This window comes from Carassius auratus, chromosome 17, assembly GCF_003368295.1.
Source record: "Carassius auratus strain Wakin chromosome 17, ASM336829v1, whole genome shotgun sequence".
NCBI classification, from domain to species: domain Eukaryota; kingdom Metazoa; phylum Chordata; class Actinopteri; order Cypriniformes; family Cyprinidae; genus Carassius; species Carassius auratus.
Genome location: NC_039259.1, coordinates 18,183,405 through 18,199,463, shown reverse-complemented (window position 1 = coordinate 18,199,463; position 16,059 = coordinate 18,183,405). Strand labels below are relative to the sequence as shown.

At 38.7% G+C, this 16,059-nt stretch overlaps 1 protein-coding gene across 1 annotated transcript in view; it reads left to right on the top strand.

Moving 5' to 3' along the window:
- The window catches only part of wdpcp (WD repeat containing planar cell polarity effector), a 64,495-nt gene that overhangs the window by 36,491 nt on the left and 11,945 nt on the right, over nt 1-16,059 (top strand). Inside the window, 4 exon segments of the mRNA XM_026286193.1 lie at nt 4,870-5,061; nt 10,042-10,687; nt 15,494-15,682; nt 15,982-16,059. Of these exon segments, the coding sequence (XP_026141978.1) occupies nt 4,870-5,061; nt 10,042-10,687; nt 15,494-15,682; nt 15,982-16,059 (1,105 nt within the window).

The window sequence follows — 16,059 nt, the reverse complement described above, 5'->3', positions numbered from 1 at the left end:
ATTCACATGCACACTCTTCAATGCACACGCATTAGCACATTTTAGGAAGAAAGGCAGCACAGCCTCTCCTGCTTTCAATTAAAAAGCTTTAATGAGGCTAGTCTGGCTCTTTCCACTGGGCTTTTAGCTCTAATAATTGCTTGGCTTTACTTGCTTTCTTGTACCACTGGGACAGGTAACACTGTGATTACAGGAGCTCCTCTCTAATGCACACCTGTGGGGAACATCAGGTCCAAACATACAGCTCTCCTCTTTTTATAGAGAGATCACATCCTTTATGACAGTACATCTCTATAAGCCTGACAAATGTGTTCTTCCCCCGTATTTATTTTTGTTAATTAAATCACAGAAACCTTCAAAAATTATAATATATATATATATATATATATATAATTTTTTTTTATTTTATTTTTTTTAATGGGAAGATAGTTGGATAGAATTGTCAATGGCTGTTATACTGTAATTGTTATGCATCAAGTAAATATAAAAAAGAAAAAAAAAACTTTTTTGAAAACACAATATCATTTGAAATTTGAGATGCATTAACTACACAAAGCAGTTTTTCAGTGTGCTTATTACACACTGTTTTCCCACATCAAAGGTTTTGCTAGAACCGGAACAGAAAGAACCAAAATCATTTCTCTATTTAAAGATAAGATTTGCATTTGCATTTATTTCTGCACTGTCAGATCAATATCAATAATTTATCAATAAATACATTTTATTTTTTTTATTAATATTTCATTCTTATATTACATAGCCCTTAAGGTACACTACCATTCAAACGATTGGGGTCAGTCAGGTCACATTAGACACTTTTTTCCAAAGCGATTTACATTGCATTCAGGCTAACATTTTTTACTTAACGTGTTCCCTGGGAATCGAACCCACAACCTTTGCTCTACCAGGAACACTATATATCTATATCTATATCTATATATATATATATATCTATATACACGCATGTACGCGCACACACACACACACACACACACACACACACACACACACACACACACACACACACACAGACATGTTTATTTTTGTGAAAATTGGGGACATCCCATAGGAGTAATGGTTTTTATACTGTAGAAACTGTATATTCTATCGCCCTTCACAAACCCTACCCTCACAGGAAACTTTGTGCATTTTTACTTTCTCAAAAAAACTCATTCTGTATGATTTATAAGCGTTTTGAAAAATGGGGACATGGGTTATGTCCTCATAAGTCACCCTTTCCTTGTAATACCTGTGTCATACCCATGTCATTATACAGAGTTGTGTCCTGATATGTCACAAAAACAAGAGCACACACACACACACACACACAGGTGCATCTAAAATATATATATTATTATTATTATTATTTTTTTTACTTATTTCAAAATTTTTAACTTGCATATGTAAAGTTTTTTTTTTTTTTTAGTTTTGATGATTAGAGCTTACAGCTCATGAAAGTCAAAATTCCAGTGTCTCAAAATATAAAAATATTTCCTAAGATCAATTAAAATAAGGATTTGCAAAAAGTTCTTTGTAGTATGTTCATTTATTCACTCAGTACTTGGTTAGGGCTCCTTAAGCACAAATTAAAGCATCAGTAAAGCATCAAAATATCCCATAGATTTCATATGGCGTTTAGGTCAGGCATGCTGGCTGGCCAATCAAGCACAGTAATATCATGTCAGCAAACCACTTGGAAGTGGTTTTTGTACTGTGGACAGGTGCCACATCCTGCTGGAAAAGGAAATCAGCTTCTCTATAAACCTTGTCAGTAGATGGAACTTAAAGTGATCCAAAATCTCCTGGTAGATGGCTGTATTAATTTGGGACTTGATAAAAGAGGACTTTGGACCAAGTAAAAGTCCAGTATTTTTTCTCTTTTGCCCAGGTAAGATGCTTCTGACGTAGTTTCTGTTTCAGAAGTGGCTTGGTATCTCTTTTCCTGAAGACGTCTGAGTGTGGTGACTCTTGATGCACCGACTCCAGCTTCAGTCCACTCCTTGTGAAGTTCTCCCAAGTGTGTGTTTGAATTGGCTTTGCTTGACAGTATTCTCAATCTTGCGGTCATCCCTGTTGCTTGTGCAACTTTCCTACCGAATTTCTTCCTTCCAGGAAACTTTGCATGAAAAAACATAAGCTTTGATACAGCACTCTGTGAACAGCCACCGCTTTCAGTAATGACCTTCTGTGACTTACTCTCTTTATGGAGGGAGTCAATGATCGTCTTCTTGACCATTGGAAAGTCAGCAGTCTTCCCCATTATTGTGGATTCAAAAAACAAGAGATACCCAGAATATATACTCTAGGGATGCTAATTTAATGAAACTCAAATGTAAATATTCTAATATTTTGAGATACTGGATTTTTGACTTTCATGACCTGGAAGCTCTAATCATCAAAATAAAAATAAATATTTTTTGTTTTAAAGAAATTAATACTTTTATTTTGCAAAGATCAAATTAAATCGATCAAAAGGTTATTGTTACATAAGATTTCCATTTTAAAATAAATGCTGTACATTTGAACAAAGAATCATTAAATGTATCACGAGTCTCTACATAAAATATTAAGCAGCACTGCTGCTTTCAACAATAAGAAATATTTTTTGAGGAAACAAACCAAAATTTAGCCTTCACAGAAAAAAAAAAGAAATATTTATTTAATTTATAATAATATTTCACAACGTTACTGTTTTTATTGTATTTTTTTATCAACTAAAACCAGCCTTGCTGAGCATAAGATACTTCCTTTATATTTATTCATTTTTAAAGAACATTGTACAAATTGTATTATATATAAAAAGGTGGTGTGTATTATTTCATTAGTTTTTGGATTTCCTGGCAATCAGACCCATGACCTTGGCGTGGCTAGCACTACACTCTACTGTCTGAGCCAGAAGAACAGAAGCTGTACTATCTATATTGTAAGATATGAGCATCATTACCCCTCTGTAAAACTGGTTACAGCTATGCAGTTTGTCGCTAGCAGAGCAGTGGTGTAGGGCTTGGAGGGTGAGGTCAAGTCCATCTCCTCCTCTTCAGACGGAGCGAAGGTGATCGCTCCATTCTTTATTCTCTATCCCATTCATTCTTTCTCTAGCTTTCCAAAACAACTTGTCTAAAAAAATTCATAACGGAATTTAAGAAAAAAAAAACATAAATATTCATTTTCTTTTTGAAAGCATTAACCTCATTTTATTGGGCCGGAGACCAAGTGTTCGGAGATCACAATTTGGATGGGTCTGATTATGGACTAAACACAATACATAAATACATCAGGCTCTTAACACCCTCCGCACCCAAACATTATCGCATTACTGGAGCGCTTTGTTGCGACGGCAGCCTGAGTATGAAAGCAATCTCTCCTGCGGTGTGGCTGGCTCCGGCAGCATGGCTCTGATAAGGGGGGACTGTATGCACCCCCCCACTCCAAACCCTGCCCTCCCTCCCGACACCACCCCTAGCCCACCACACACCCCCCATCCCAGCCCGGCCGGCCCCATCCACTGCTTGCTCCACTGGACTAAGCTTTGAGCCTAATCCTCCAGAAAGAGGGCCTGATTATTGCTGACCAGCAAGCACAGGCGAGATGGGGAATCAGGTTTTGGGGGAGGGCAGAAAGAGACCGAGAGAGATGAATGTTATTTTCCCACAGTCTGTACTGGTTTACTTTGTTTTTGTTTATTTATTAATCTTATATAAATCATGTTAATGTTTAACGATACTTAACACTCACGATTAGTCTGTACGGGTGCAGTCTGTGAAGGTCAAGGTTAAATGATGAACAGTTTTTGTTGTCATGAACAGACTGTGGTACATTTCTAGTCCTCCCTATTGTGCACAGATAGAGTTGTTGACATAAAGAGAGACTCCGTGTTTGCTCTCTTGATAAGGCCTTTCAGAATGAAGTATATGGAAATGACTGCTATTATGTTGCATGAATAGGCACTGACTCTATAAGAGCCATATCGTATTTTCATGCCATTTATTTGTACTATGGGCTGCATTAAGGGTCTGGAAAAAACCCTACTTTAAAACCTCACCCCAGAACTGCTGAAATAGCACATGATGAGCTGCCGCAGATATGAGATAGAGTTTAATGCAGCGGTGTACGAGAAATATCGCTCCTTACTGAGCTATTATTGCAGTCCCATAAACAGAAAGTGGATTAAATGCCCCTTCAAAGGAACCAGTTTTGAATACCTCAATTATTATGTCTACATTATGGCTAGACAGTCTTGAGTGATTAAAGCTGTTTGTGCATCAGCCAAACGACAGGTGTGTCTCAATCAGGTGCGGCTCATTTTAATGAAATTTGGTAGTCAGACTTAGTCAGCAGCGAAACACTGGCCTGCTTCTTTAGAAACCTGTAATTTTGGGTGGTTTTGGGATTGCTCTGTGCTGGAAATTTGATGATGTATCTTAGAATCCGAGATACTGATTATGGAAATAAATTCACAATTATGAGATATAAAGTCATAATTACAATAAGATATAGAGCAGTTACCTTTTTATTTTCCATAGTATTTTCCTGCAGAATCCAATTCTGGTTCAGTCCTACCATGCTGGAAACGATACAGTACCTGTCCAAATCTAGGGTTTATGAAAGCAAAAGCATCTAGAGATCTTATTAGCAGTCACACAAAACCTTGTTACCTTCAAACACCTCACCAAGTGCAGAACAAATGCGGCTATTTCTAATGAATTTTCTAAAACCCCAACAAAAGATAACAATGCCCTGCTACCCAGAGCAGCTCAGGCCACATTAATAAAGCAGCATGCAGCTGTGTTGTGTTATGCAGAAGAGTTGGGGTCATGTTTTATAGATGTTCTGTGGTCTGATTCCTTTACGGTTGCTGTTCTTCTGCAGGTTTCAATGGTGGATTTACCTGGTGGAGGACGGCGCATGGAGCGCCGCGTGGAGCTGAACCGGACGCAGGATGTGGCCGTGTGCTGGTGGCCTCTCTGTAACGAGGAGGTTAGGCCTTGGTCTCCTGTCCCTAGTGCAGTGGACAGGGCCAACCTAGTGCTGCTCGCCTGCTCTGATACACCAGGGCTTACGGTAAGCAGACACTGACGTTGCTTCAGGGTTAGCCTTTTATCCCTGTCTGAACTAACATTTTTTGGTTGATGAAATTGAATGATGTGAGAGAGACGTGAAGGTCAGATGGTAACCAGGGTGTGACCTCCTAAATAATATAAATACTTTTAATAATGCCCTCGCAATGCTCCGCTGCTCAAGGTTTCGGAAAGATTATCAATCCCTTTTTCGCCCCAGTCTTTTTGTCCCATTTTACCTTTCTTTTTCTCTTTTGTCATGCTTTACCAATCACCATTGTGTTTCTCAATGAGCTGTTGTAACTCGCAGACTGTTCACTTGAACTTTTTTTTATTTTACATGAACAGCCAACCTTTAACCTTTCAGCCCCCTTCCTTTGTAGCTGACACTTTTTCATTGTAGTATGTATTCTGTTCTCCAGCAAGTCTGCAGTTACGCACCAGCTATGAAGAGGTGCAAAAATTGTATTGTAGAAATATTTTGCATATATAGTATAGAGCTGCAGTACAAACACCCATACATCAAGATACCTCTCATTTTTTTGCTTACATCACAGTGGACGAAATTACGTCTCGTCATCAACTTAGTATTAATAAGATAGCATTTAGTTTTATTGTTTTAATTTATCCAGTAATAATTTTTCCTTTATTTATATATAAAGAACTAGTATTGATATGGTTATGTGATCAAAACATGGCGACAACCCTATGGAGTGAAACAAAATAAAACAGAAATAAATCATGTAAAATCAAACCCCTTTTATTAGGCTACTGGTTTGACTGGAGTCTACATGTCCAAGGTACTCCTTTTTTGTGTGTGAAACTGTTTTTTAAATGAGGTAAAAATGAGGTGCTCTTAAGAACTGCTTATAACACTGTCTGTCCACTTCTCCATCTCTACTGTACATTCCATTGCCTATCAGCACTGCTTAATGTTGAATGCTGACGATTAAAAAATCAGCAAGCAGTGCTTAAGCTCCCAACGTTGCACTCTGGTTTTAAACATATGCAAAATCTTCACTCGCAGAGCAGGGGATGAGAGAGACGAGTAAACGGAGCTGCGTTTTCAATCGCAAATGCACCAAATGAAAACAAACAAGGGGTGGAAAACTGCTAAATAAAAAAATAAAAGGGGGGCGGCATAAAGCAACGCTGGATTGCTCTGGTTGAAAATGAACCCTGGATTTATCCTGGGCATACACCTATGTATTTTTCTCTCTCTCTCTTTGTCTCTCTCTTCCTCCCTCTCTCTCTCTCTCTCTCTCTCTCATTTTTCTACGGTTAAAAAACATTAAAGTGTCTCTCGCCTTCATCGTTTCTAATTAAAGTGTTTGTTGTCATTTTCAGATCCGTGGTGTGAAATCAAGCTAGCAGTTTATGTAAGACGCGAGCGGTGAATCAAACGGTTCGCTCGGCGCACAGACACACACTTCAATCAATTCTGCCTCATATATATGTTCCCTTTGTTAAGTTTGCTATCTGCATGCTAAACCCATTTTCTGCTTAGTCTTCAGCATTTAAAAAGTACGCTTTCTTTCCCTATGTGGTCTTAATTCTTACCCCTCTCAGATAAGCACTGCCAAGAGACACATGGGGAAAAACACTCATGCACACACACTTTTTTTATGCAAACGCTTAACATTTATAATCAATTCCCCTGTTCCTGCAATTTAATGATTATAATAAAAAATATTTTTATATATACCCTTATTTTGCATGTTGAGTTGGTTATGTTTTAAGTAAGCATTTGATATTATTTTTTTCTTTTTCTTTTTTTTAGTTGTTTTGCATATTGGGGTGGTTGTTGTTATGTTTTCCGTACGCATTAGATGTTGTTGAATACCCTGTTATCTCTCTCAGAACACTTCTCTTTTCATTCGTTTGATCTGCATATTTACCAGGCATCTATTTAAAATTGCCAAATTTCTTGTGTCTTCAACCAAACACGTATTATCCTTTTCACCCAATGAATGAAAGCAGAAATAGTTTGCCAGTTTTCAGGCCTGAGTGAAAAGGACTCCAGAATTTACACATAGACCATCAGTGACATTCAGAGACATTCACTTTTTTTCTTGAGGAAATATTATGACCACAATGGTCTCAAACAACCTAAATTGTCAAACTATATCCAAACAAAATAATAGTGTAATGTTGCTGTTACTTTTATGTTCACAAATTTTTATTTGAAAACAGTTGTGCTGCTTAAAATTTTAGGATTGTGTTACAGTTTTATCAGAATTCTTTGATTAATTGAAAGTAAAAAAATAGCATTTATTTGAAATAGAAATATATTTGACACATTATATGTGTATTTACAGTAACTTTTAATCAATTTACTACATCTTTGCTGAAGAAAAGTATACAATATACCCCAAACTTTTGAATGCTAGTGTAGTGTTTTTTGACACAGACGCCTTTTCTGACTGATGTATTTGTCCTGCTGAATTTATTCCGCTCATTTTTTTGAATGTATTCAGTGATTCTCGATCAGTGTTGATTTGATTTTAGAAGGCTTATGTGGAATGGTTTCAATCTCTGCCATTTTTCTGCGCATGGCTGCTGTTATGATTCCAGACCATGTTATATATGAAGAGAATAGGTCCGAGTGGAATGTGATTTCTCGGGTTAAATTCTTGGGCATGTGCAAGTGCAGTAGAGCGAATGCTTCTGTGTTGATTTCATGCCACAGCGGCCTGACAAGCATCTGAGTAGCACACACACACATGCATTTACACACACCAGAAGAGCAGAGACTCAGCAGCAAGAACTTTCATAGATTGCCTTCATCATCATCTCCCTTTCTCTCTCCCTCTCTCACTGTCCCCCTCTCTCTCGCTTCTCTCTCACTGTTTGCTCTCTGAGCTGGAAAATTGGCTCAAAGAGCTCTACTGCTGTGAACAAGGCCTGCTGCTCAGCTGGACCTCTTTGGGTTTATCTTTCAAGCTGCAAAAGAAAGTCCAGAGAAGAGAAGAAAAGAAAAGAATAGTTTTGACCAGTGACTGAAACCAATAACTAACAGAGACTCACTTACAACTGTTCTCGCTCTCTCTTTCTCGCTCTCCTTTGCATCCCCCGCAAACCTCCCCAACTCACCAAGATGCCGTTTGTGTTTGTGAAATTGAATCTGTCATTGTTTCAGCGGCAGCTGTGGGATTTGCGATGTTTGTGTGTGCATGTGTGTGAATGCAGGTCTTAAGAAGGATCACTCTGTGAAGATGTTAAAACCTTTGTGGCGGGTGGGAGAAAGACACTCGAAATGTCCCCCAGTGCTGAGGCAAACATACTCCCTTTCAACCAGCTCTCATTTATTTTTTCACCTTTTTGTTTTTGTTTAGTGTTACTGTGGCAAAGTGCTTGGCCCTTTCTCTCTGTTGGCTATCCGTTACTACTAAACCGGATAAACAAGCGTGAGGATTGTGCAATTCCTTATGGCTCTTCTAGTCCATGATTTTACACTCAAAACAAAGCACAGTGTTATTCAAGACTTTTAAATGTGTGTATTATTAGCCCGAATAATATCTGTAGCGTTGCCTGTAGCATGGTATTATTAGCCTTGTGAGGTCACAAATTCTGGCCTGAGCTGCAAGCTGAGCACTTTAAAAAGGCCTGAAAAGGTGTTCAACCTAGCCCTAGCTAGTTTTTGACTAGCTTAGTGCTAGTGGGGTCAACGTTGAGTATTAGCCAAAGCAGTTGGGGCGTTGGTCTTCTGCTAGTGTGGTCAGTGGGGTGTTGGTTCTGAGCCCGGGCCCAGCTGTGGACAGGCCCAGAATGGGGGCCTCTGTGGCTGGGGCAGGTGTGTCTCAGCGGGGCCTGGCTCTGTGGAGATCTGGCACTGTTCCGGATCTCCCCTCTGTGCTGTCAGCAACTCCTCTCCCGCCCTCTCACTAAACCCCTCTCACCCCCTGGGGTGCAGCGGGAGTCGGCCCAGGGGGGATTACAGCTAAAAAAAAAGACAAAAAACTCATCCCCTGCTTTCACAGAAACCATCGGCAACCCGCTTAACTCAGTCTCCTACGCTGGCGCACAAGCCACGGTTCTGTGCCAGCCCATCGCTCTCAGTCTCTCTCTCACTACACCATCTGCACCAGAAACACACATACTACAGGTAAACCCCAACTTCCTGTGTGCTGCCGTCTGATAGGATACTTTTTAAGCTGTTTGTGTGCACATTTTGAGGTTAAATCTCCAAACAAATTTGCTCAACATGTGTGTTGGGCCTGTGATTTCTACTTTTGATCTCTCTCAGGGATGGAGGTGCCCATGCTGAATATGTACTTTTACAAAATGTTTGTAACTTTTGGTTTAGCTGTGGTTCTTCAAGACTGCTTGTATCTTTTTCCGTTTTTGTTTTACCTTGCAAAGGGTCGTAACTTTTTGTATATGTCATTTCTAAATATTATTTAGTCAACACTCTCTGAGAATTGTGGTGTAGCACATGCTTTGACACATTGAGCTGTGGCGCTCAAAGTTTTTTTTTTTAAATTTTGATTATAATTATTTTAAGATGATTCATTTTCCATTTTCCTGAAATTACATATTATATATAACTTTTCTAATAATGTTTTAAAATGTTTAGCACACACATTGAGATATAGTTCTCAAATTTGAATCTGGTTCCTTCCTGAATTCTGATTCTCTTCCAGCTATAGTACTACACTATAAATAAAACTGCCAAAACTTTATATTAAATTTGTAATAAAATAAATATTTTACAGTTTAGAAAAAGTACATGAACTAAAAGAACTGAAACAAGTATATGAACAAAATTGTATCTGTCTGTTGTGACAAATTGATAGAAAAAAAGTATGTACGGTAAACACTTTCACCAAATATTTCCTGTAATTGTGAACTGGGCATGCACAACCAATTTATAGTTAAACTGATCTGGTAGATGCAATTGTTCACATACTTTTTCTGGAAAAAAATGTAATACTTCATTGATTAAATGAAATTCTTTTTTGTCTCCCTGTTTCTTTCTGTGTAGGTTTTGAGCTCTATCCGAACTGATGGGAACCCTATAGACTGCAGATTCAGTTTGACCCAACCCTACCATGTCCTGACCGTGGAGCTGCACCAAGAGGCCAAACTCTCCACGTCTGAGCTGTACGAGGAAGCCCAGCCTCCTGAAGTCCAGACATGTGTATATGAATGTGCTCGTGGATGTCTTCAGCGTCTGTCTAGCTCTCCTCTTCCCCTGACATCCAAACCTATAATCTGTTGTCGTGACCCGTTGGAGCGCTGGGTTCTCCTGGGGCTTCAGGATTGCTCTGTAGTTCTGTTTGACCCTCAGACGGGCCACTCACAGTGGGCCTCCTGCTCCATGGTGCCGGCGGTACTAGCATGGCATCCTTCAGGAGCTCTGCTGATGGTAGGTGGAGGTCAAGGCGAGCTCCAGTGCTTCGATGTGGGACTCACTCCTCTTCCTCTGCGGTTAGTGAGTGAAGAACCGACTCCTGGCTCTACAGGCCCCAGCCTGCAGCTCTCTCATCACATTAAAAACTCTCAGGGGCTAGAGGGGATGCATTGGGCCTACTGTCCAATTTCCCATGGAAACGAGGGTCTGGAGGCACATGACTTACTGCTGCTTCGGTTTCATGGAGGGCCGCTTGCTGCACTGAGGCTAAGACTAGGTCAGTGGGACCTTTGTGTAGATCATCTGAACTGTAGCACTAAAGATTCTTAACATGATTGTATTTATATAGCTAGAAGTCATAAAACACAAACACACAACAATCATGAAAAGAGAATTTACACTTCAGACCTTATTTACCATTCAAAAGTTTGGGATCAGTAAAAAAAAAAAAAACGTTCAGCAAAGGTTTCAGTAAATTGAACAAAGATGACTGTAAATAAATGTATAATGTTTAAAAATAAGAATGTTCAATTTCAAATAAATACTGTTTTTAACTATTCAAAAAAAACCGAAGAAGGTTTCCAAAAAAATGTGAAGCAGCACAACTGTTTTCAGCAATGAAAACAGTATTAAGAAGCATTGAGAAATGCTTCATGAGCACCAAATCATCATATTAGAATTGTTTCTGAAAAATCCAAGACTGGAGTAATGGATTAATTAGTTTAAAAGCAGTCATTTTAAATTGTAATATTTCAGAATATTACTGTTTTTTTATGTACTTTTGATCCAACCTTGATAAACATTAGAGACTAAACGTCCAAAAACAATTTTACCGATCCCACATTTTTATGTTAATGTATATTAAATAATGAATAATTTTTATTTCATTAATTACTTATTTTAATAAATACTTTGAAATAACAGGTCTACAGTATGTATAAAACTGATTACTTCAGATGCATAAGAGAACATATTACATAGCTCTGATATTGGATATGTAGTTTATTTTCTATTAAGAAAATACAATACTTTTTCTTTGGTGAAAATTAGTGCTGTAGGTGTGGTGTAGCAGTCAGTACACATTCTCTAACACATTAAGCTGTGGTGCTCACATGAGTGACACGTTTGAATCTGGCTCATTCCCCTCTTTTTCCCAGTTGCAAGGAAACAGTATATAGATATCTAGTTTTCTTTCTACTAACAGCCCAAAATAAAAGATTTGATGTCACAATCCTTGCACACTTTGGCAAATCCAGTGATTAGTCCTTCCAGAAGTAATCATTGTAGCAACCCACTATCTTGTAAAGGACACACATAAGGCCAGCCAATCAGATTAGAGCTTGTCCGATCGAGAGTGTGTGTGGTGTTATTGTGTGTTATATACTTCAGAGTGTGAGTGTGCCATCTGAGATTGCGTTCATTGTAGAACTATAGAAGCACACAGACATTTGTGGGAATGGCAGATGCCGGTGCCAAGTCTTCTGAGGTCACTCGATACCCACCCTTGGGCTGCCACCTCCAGGTGCATTCTGGGATGCATTTCTCCGATAAATCATTTACAGTGGCTTATGGCCCCCCAGGGCACCAGATAAAGTTTGCCAATCAAAACATGCCCATGCCGAAAGTTTAATTTTGACTTTGGAAGGGAATGTGACTCCCAGCGACTCTGTCAAAGTTTTGGAAAACGTCAGCAAGAGAAAGAGTTTCTATGAGAGAGAGAGGTAGAAAGCAAGGGAGGGTGGAAGGGAGAGAGAGCGAGCGACAGCAGTTCCCTCTCCTCTGATCGCGTGCCAAGGTTTTGATGAAGAAAGCAAACGCACATCCTTTCCGACTGATAATTTGGAGCAGCTATTGAGCAGCGCTTGTTTGCCCGTTTGCCTATTTATTTGTTTGTGAACGTGTTCGTTGGGCTTGTCTTACTCACGCGCCCATATTTATTGACTTATATCTCTAGAACTGCTACAATGATGAAGTGAGTGAATCGGACGCGCAGAGGATGAAAGAGTTGGCAGACCTCCAGTCTTTCCTTTTCTTTCACTCACCCTCCCTTCGTTTTTCCCTCTCCTCCCCGAGTTATCTCACGTGGGCACGCGCTCAGCACAGGAGAGCTGCTGAACGGAGTGGATATGGAGGGCAGCTGGCCGGCACACTCTGAGAAAGTGAAAAAAAAGAGAGAGTGAGGGGGAAACAAGATTAATTTAAAGGAGAGGAAATTGCACAGCATTGCAGTTTGAAGCCCTTTGGTTGCATCACTTAGGACACCCTGTTTGTTTTGGTTGTGTCTTTATGCCTGTATATTCATCAAATATTTCAAAGTCTTTTTATACCACAGTTAAGAACAAGATAAACAACTTCAATTAGAGTTCAAATGAATATTTTCCATCACAGTCACTATCACAAATTCTCATAAATGAAGGTCACCCAACGGTTCAAGGTTTTTCACTAAACAGAACAGGTCAATTTTGAACTTTATTTATTTGAAAGACCGTAGCAATTGAATTTTGTATTTTATTTAATATTTTTTAAGTATCGGTTACATTTTGTACGCCAATTAAAATTTGTTCTCCAATTAATTTTGTTCTCCAAAGTCAAAATTATTTTACAAAATTTAACACAATCAACAATTAATGTAATGAAATGTATGACTTCTTATTAATAAAGGTCACCTAACTGGACTTTAAAGCTTTTTTACTGGACAGAACAGTTTCTTAAACTTATTTAAAAAATGGTAGCAATTCAATTTTGTCTTTTATTTATAAAAATAAATGTATAGAAATGCGTAAAAAAAAAAACCTGTGTAAACTTTTCGTCCTCTGCCTTTTCTTTTTCAATTTGGTTTGTTTCTCTCTGCGGCTCTTCTGTATCTGTGCTGAAGGTCTGTCATTTCTCTCCACACTGTTATTAGTCACATTAGTTGCTCTTCAGGGGTTTGTGGGAGGCGACCTGTTAATTTCCCACATGCAGTTTTAATTGGACTCTACTCGACCTCCTTTCCAAATTCACTTGCAAAATATTGTGGCTGTCATTTTATTTGCCGCAAAATGGCGCCTCCTTCTGCTCCCAACTTCCACAGGAAATGATTTCTGTCCAAGAGGGGAGCTACAATTGGTTTAGATATAGAAAGAGATAACATACGTGGGTCATTTGCTTTACTTTGCTGTGTTATGTGCATGTGCCTTCATGTGTAAGACTTCAGGAATCATGAATACAGAGGGTCCTGAGGGCTTGTTTTATTGATAGGCAACATATTTCTCAGTTTGTGTGGTGTTGGTCAATAATATTATGGTGCGTGTGGTTTTTGTGGCTGTGCTAATGGTCTCCTGTTGAGAAGTGAGCAAGGTTAAGCGTAGCTGCGATTGAGTGTGAGGTTCAGAAGCAGATCCAGTATGGCTGGACTAAGCTCTGTTACATTATTAAAGCCGCCTTTACGGGTGTCAGCCGCCTCAGGTGATTACTGCTCATTGTGATCACAGGCACTAACATCCACAGAAAGTTAGCAAGAGAACAGACGGATGAGAGATCGAAATAGAAAGATATGTCTGAGAGAGAAAGAAAAATAACCGGAATTAAAACAAAAGAGAGAGATGGCAGCGGGTACAGGAGAGAGAGAGAGAGAGAGAGAGAGAGAGAGTGTGTGTGTTTGTGTGTGTGTGTGTGAAATGCTAGAGAAAGCTTTAGTAGTTAAATATATGAAATGCTCTTGAAGCACTATGAAATCTTAAATACTGTAAATGTAGCACTCATCTGAAGATATTAAAGATAAAAACTGATAAAGTAACACCAGTAATAAAAACTATGCAGGGCCTATAACATTACAGATAAAAAAATAATAATATAAATACCTGTTTTTCGAAAAATAAGTGTATAAAATCATTTTTTATATAAATATTCACTTTTTTTTAATGAAACATTATTGTCGTAAATCTTTTGTAGTATACTACTGAATTGACTAGAGGACATTATTTTGGTGTCATTTAAGTCACCACAATTTAACCATGTTCAAATCAACACATTATATAAATGTATAGTGTTAACACAGCACTACTTGTAATTGATAGTAGTATGTAAATACCATGGTACATATATAATAATTAATACCATTACATACACTTCAATTACATTTGAAGACATTTTCAAATAAGAAACAGTTATTTGGAATTTGTATAATATTTTGTATAATATTCAACAGTAATATTACTTTTGAATGGTAATGTATGTCAGAGTACATCATCCTGATGTAAAATTAGTGTTTATTTTCTTCATCTCATTTGCCTTCAAATATGATACCTGGCATCTAACACCCTTTCTCTCTATAAACAACTGTATTAGTATCAGCTGTTAAAAAATCCATATCAGTGGAGCAATCAGTTTTACATTTAGTCCAGTTTGAGCAAAACTCATCTGTATGACTCTTTTGTGGTTAAAATAGTGTGTGATTGTCTTTTAGGTGAACGCACATTTGAGAAGCTTTGTAAACAGCTGAAGCTTCATCCATTAGCTCCATTAGCTTAGATGTCCATTCAGCTGCTCATCCCTCTCTGGTTGATTCTCTGCTGTATATGGCATTTTTTGAAGCATCTGCCATATAGGTAATTCACTAAACTAACTGTCAGCAGTATCCACACCAATGAATATGTTTAACCTGAATCGACTGCATTTGCTGCGTGTCACAGTTCAGTGCTCGCTCTCTTTCTCTCTCACACACACACACACACACACACACACACCTCAACAGTGCTTCAGGGGAAGAGCACAGACTGAAGATCGATCCAAATGTCAATGGCAATCTTACAGAGCGTCGCCTCTAAAGATCTCCCACCTCATATGATCCAGAGCTTCCACAACCTCTTTCTCGCCTTCTCCGTTCTGTGGAATTGTGACAATTTCAAATATTATTTTTCTTTATAAAAAATAGGACAGTAAAGAAAAGGGATTGAGTCGATTACGTCTAGTATGTGATGGAAATACTGTAACTTTTGGACTTTCTAGCAGTATTTGCTTTTTAAGGCTGCTTCAGTCATCATATATGGCATATGTGTCACTTCAAAACCGTTCAATAACACCAATAACATTCTATGTGCAGGTGTGTTCAATGGTGCTCAGCTAGGCCCAGGTGATCTGGTACAGCACCGTTTGCGCTGTGAGGAAGTGGGTGCAGCACTGGGAATTCTGGGTAATATGGACTGGGCTATGATGGGAGCAGAGTGTTACAGGTCACTCAGCTCCATCACGGATCACCTGCTGAGAAAACCACTGGACCAGCAAACTGAAGGTAAAGACTGGTGCTGAGAGCCATAACCATGGAGCACAATAAAACATATATGTATGGTTCAGAATGAAAATAAAAAGTAGTTTGACACTTTGAGGTTGTTAAAAGTTTGCATTACATCAATAACATTCCTAGCTAATAGCTAAAGGAAGTCTCTGTGACCACCTTGAAGTTTGTTTTGAGAAATGCTCTAGTATAATTTGTTTACAGGTTCCTGTTGTTTGATATTTTGTATCTAATGCAATGAGAACGGCTTGGGGCCACTGCTTGTACATATTTGATCCTGTTGAGTATGATTGCAGGTCAGTTGGAAGCTGCGCTTGGGATGTTTTATGCCCCCTGCAGACCCCTGTCAAACACTGTCATACTGGAGTACAGAG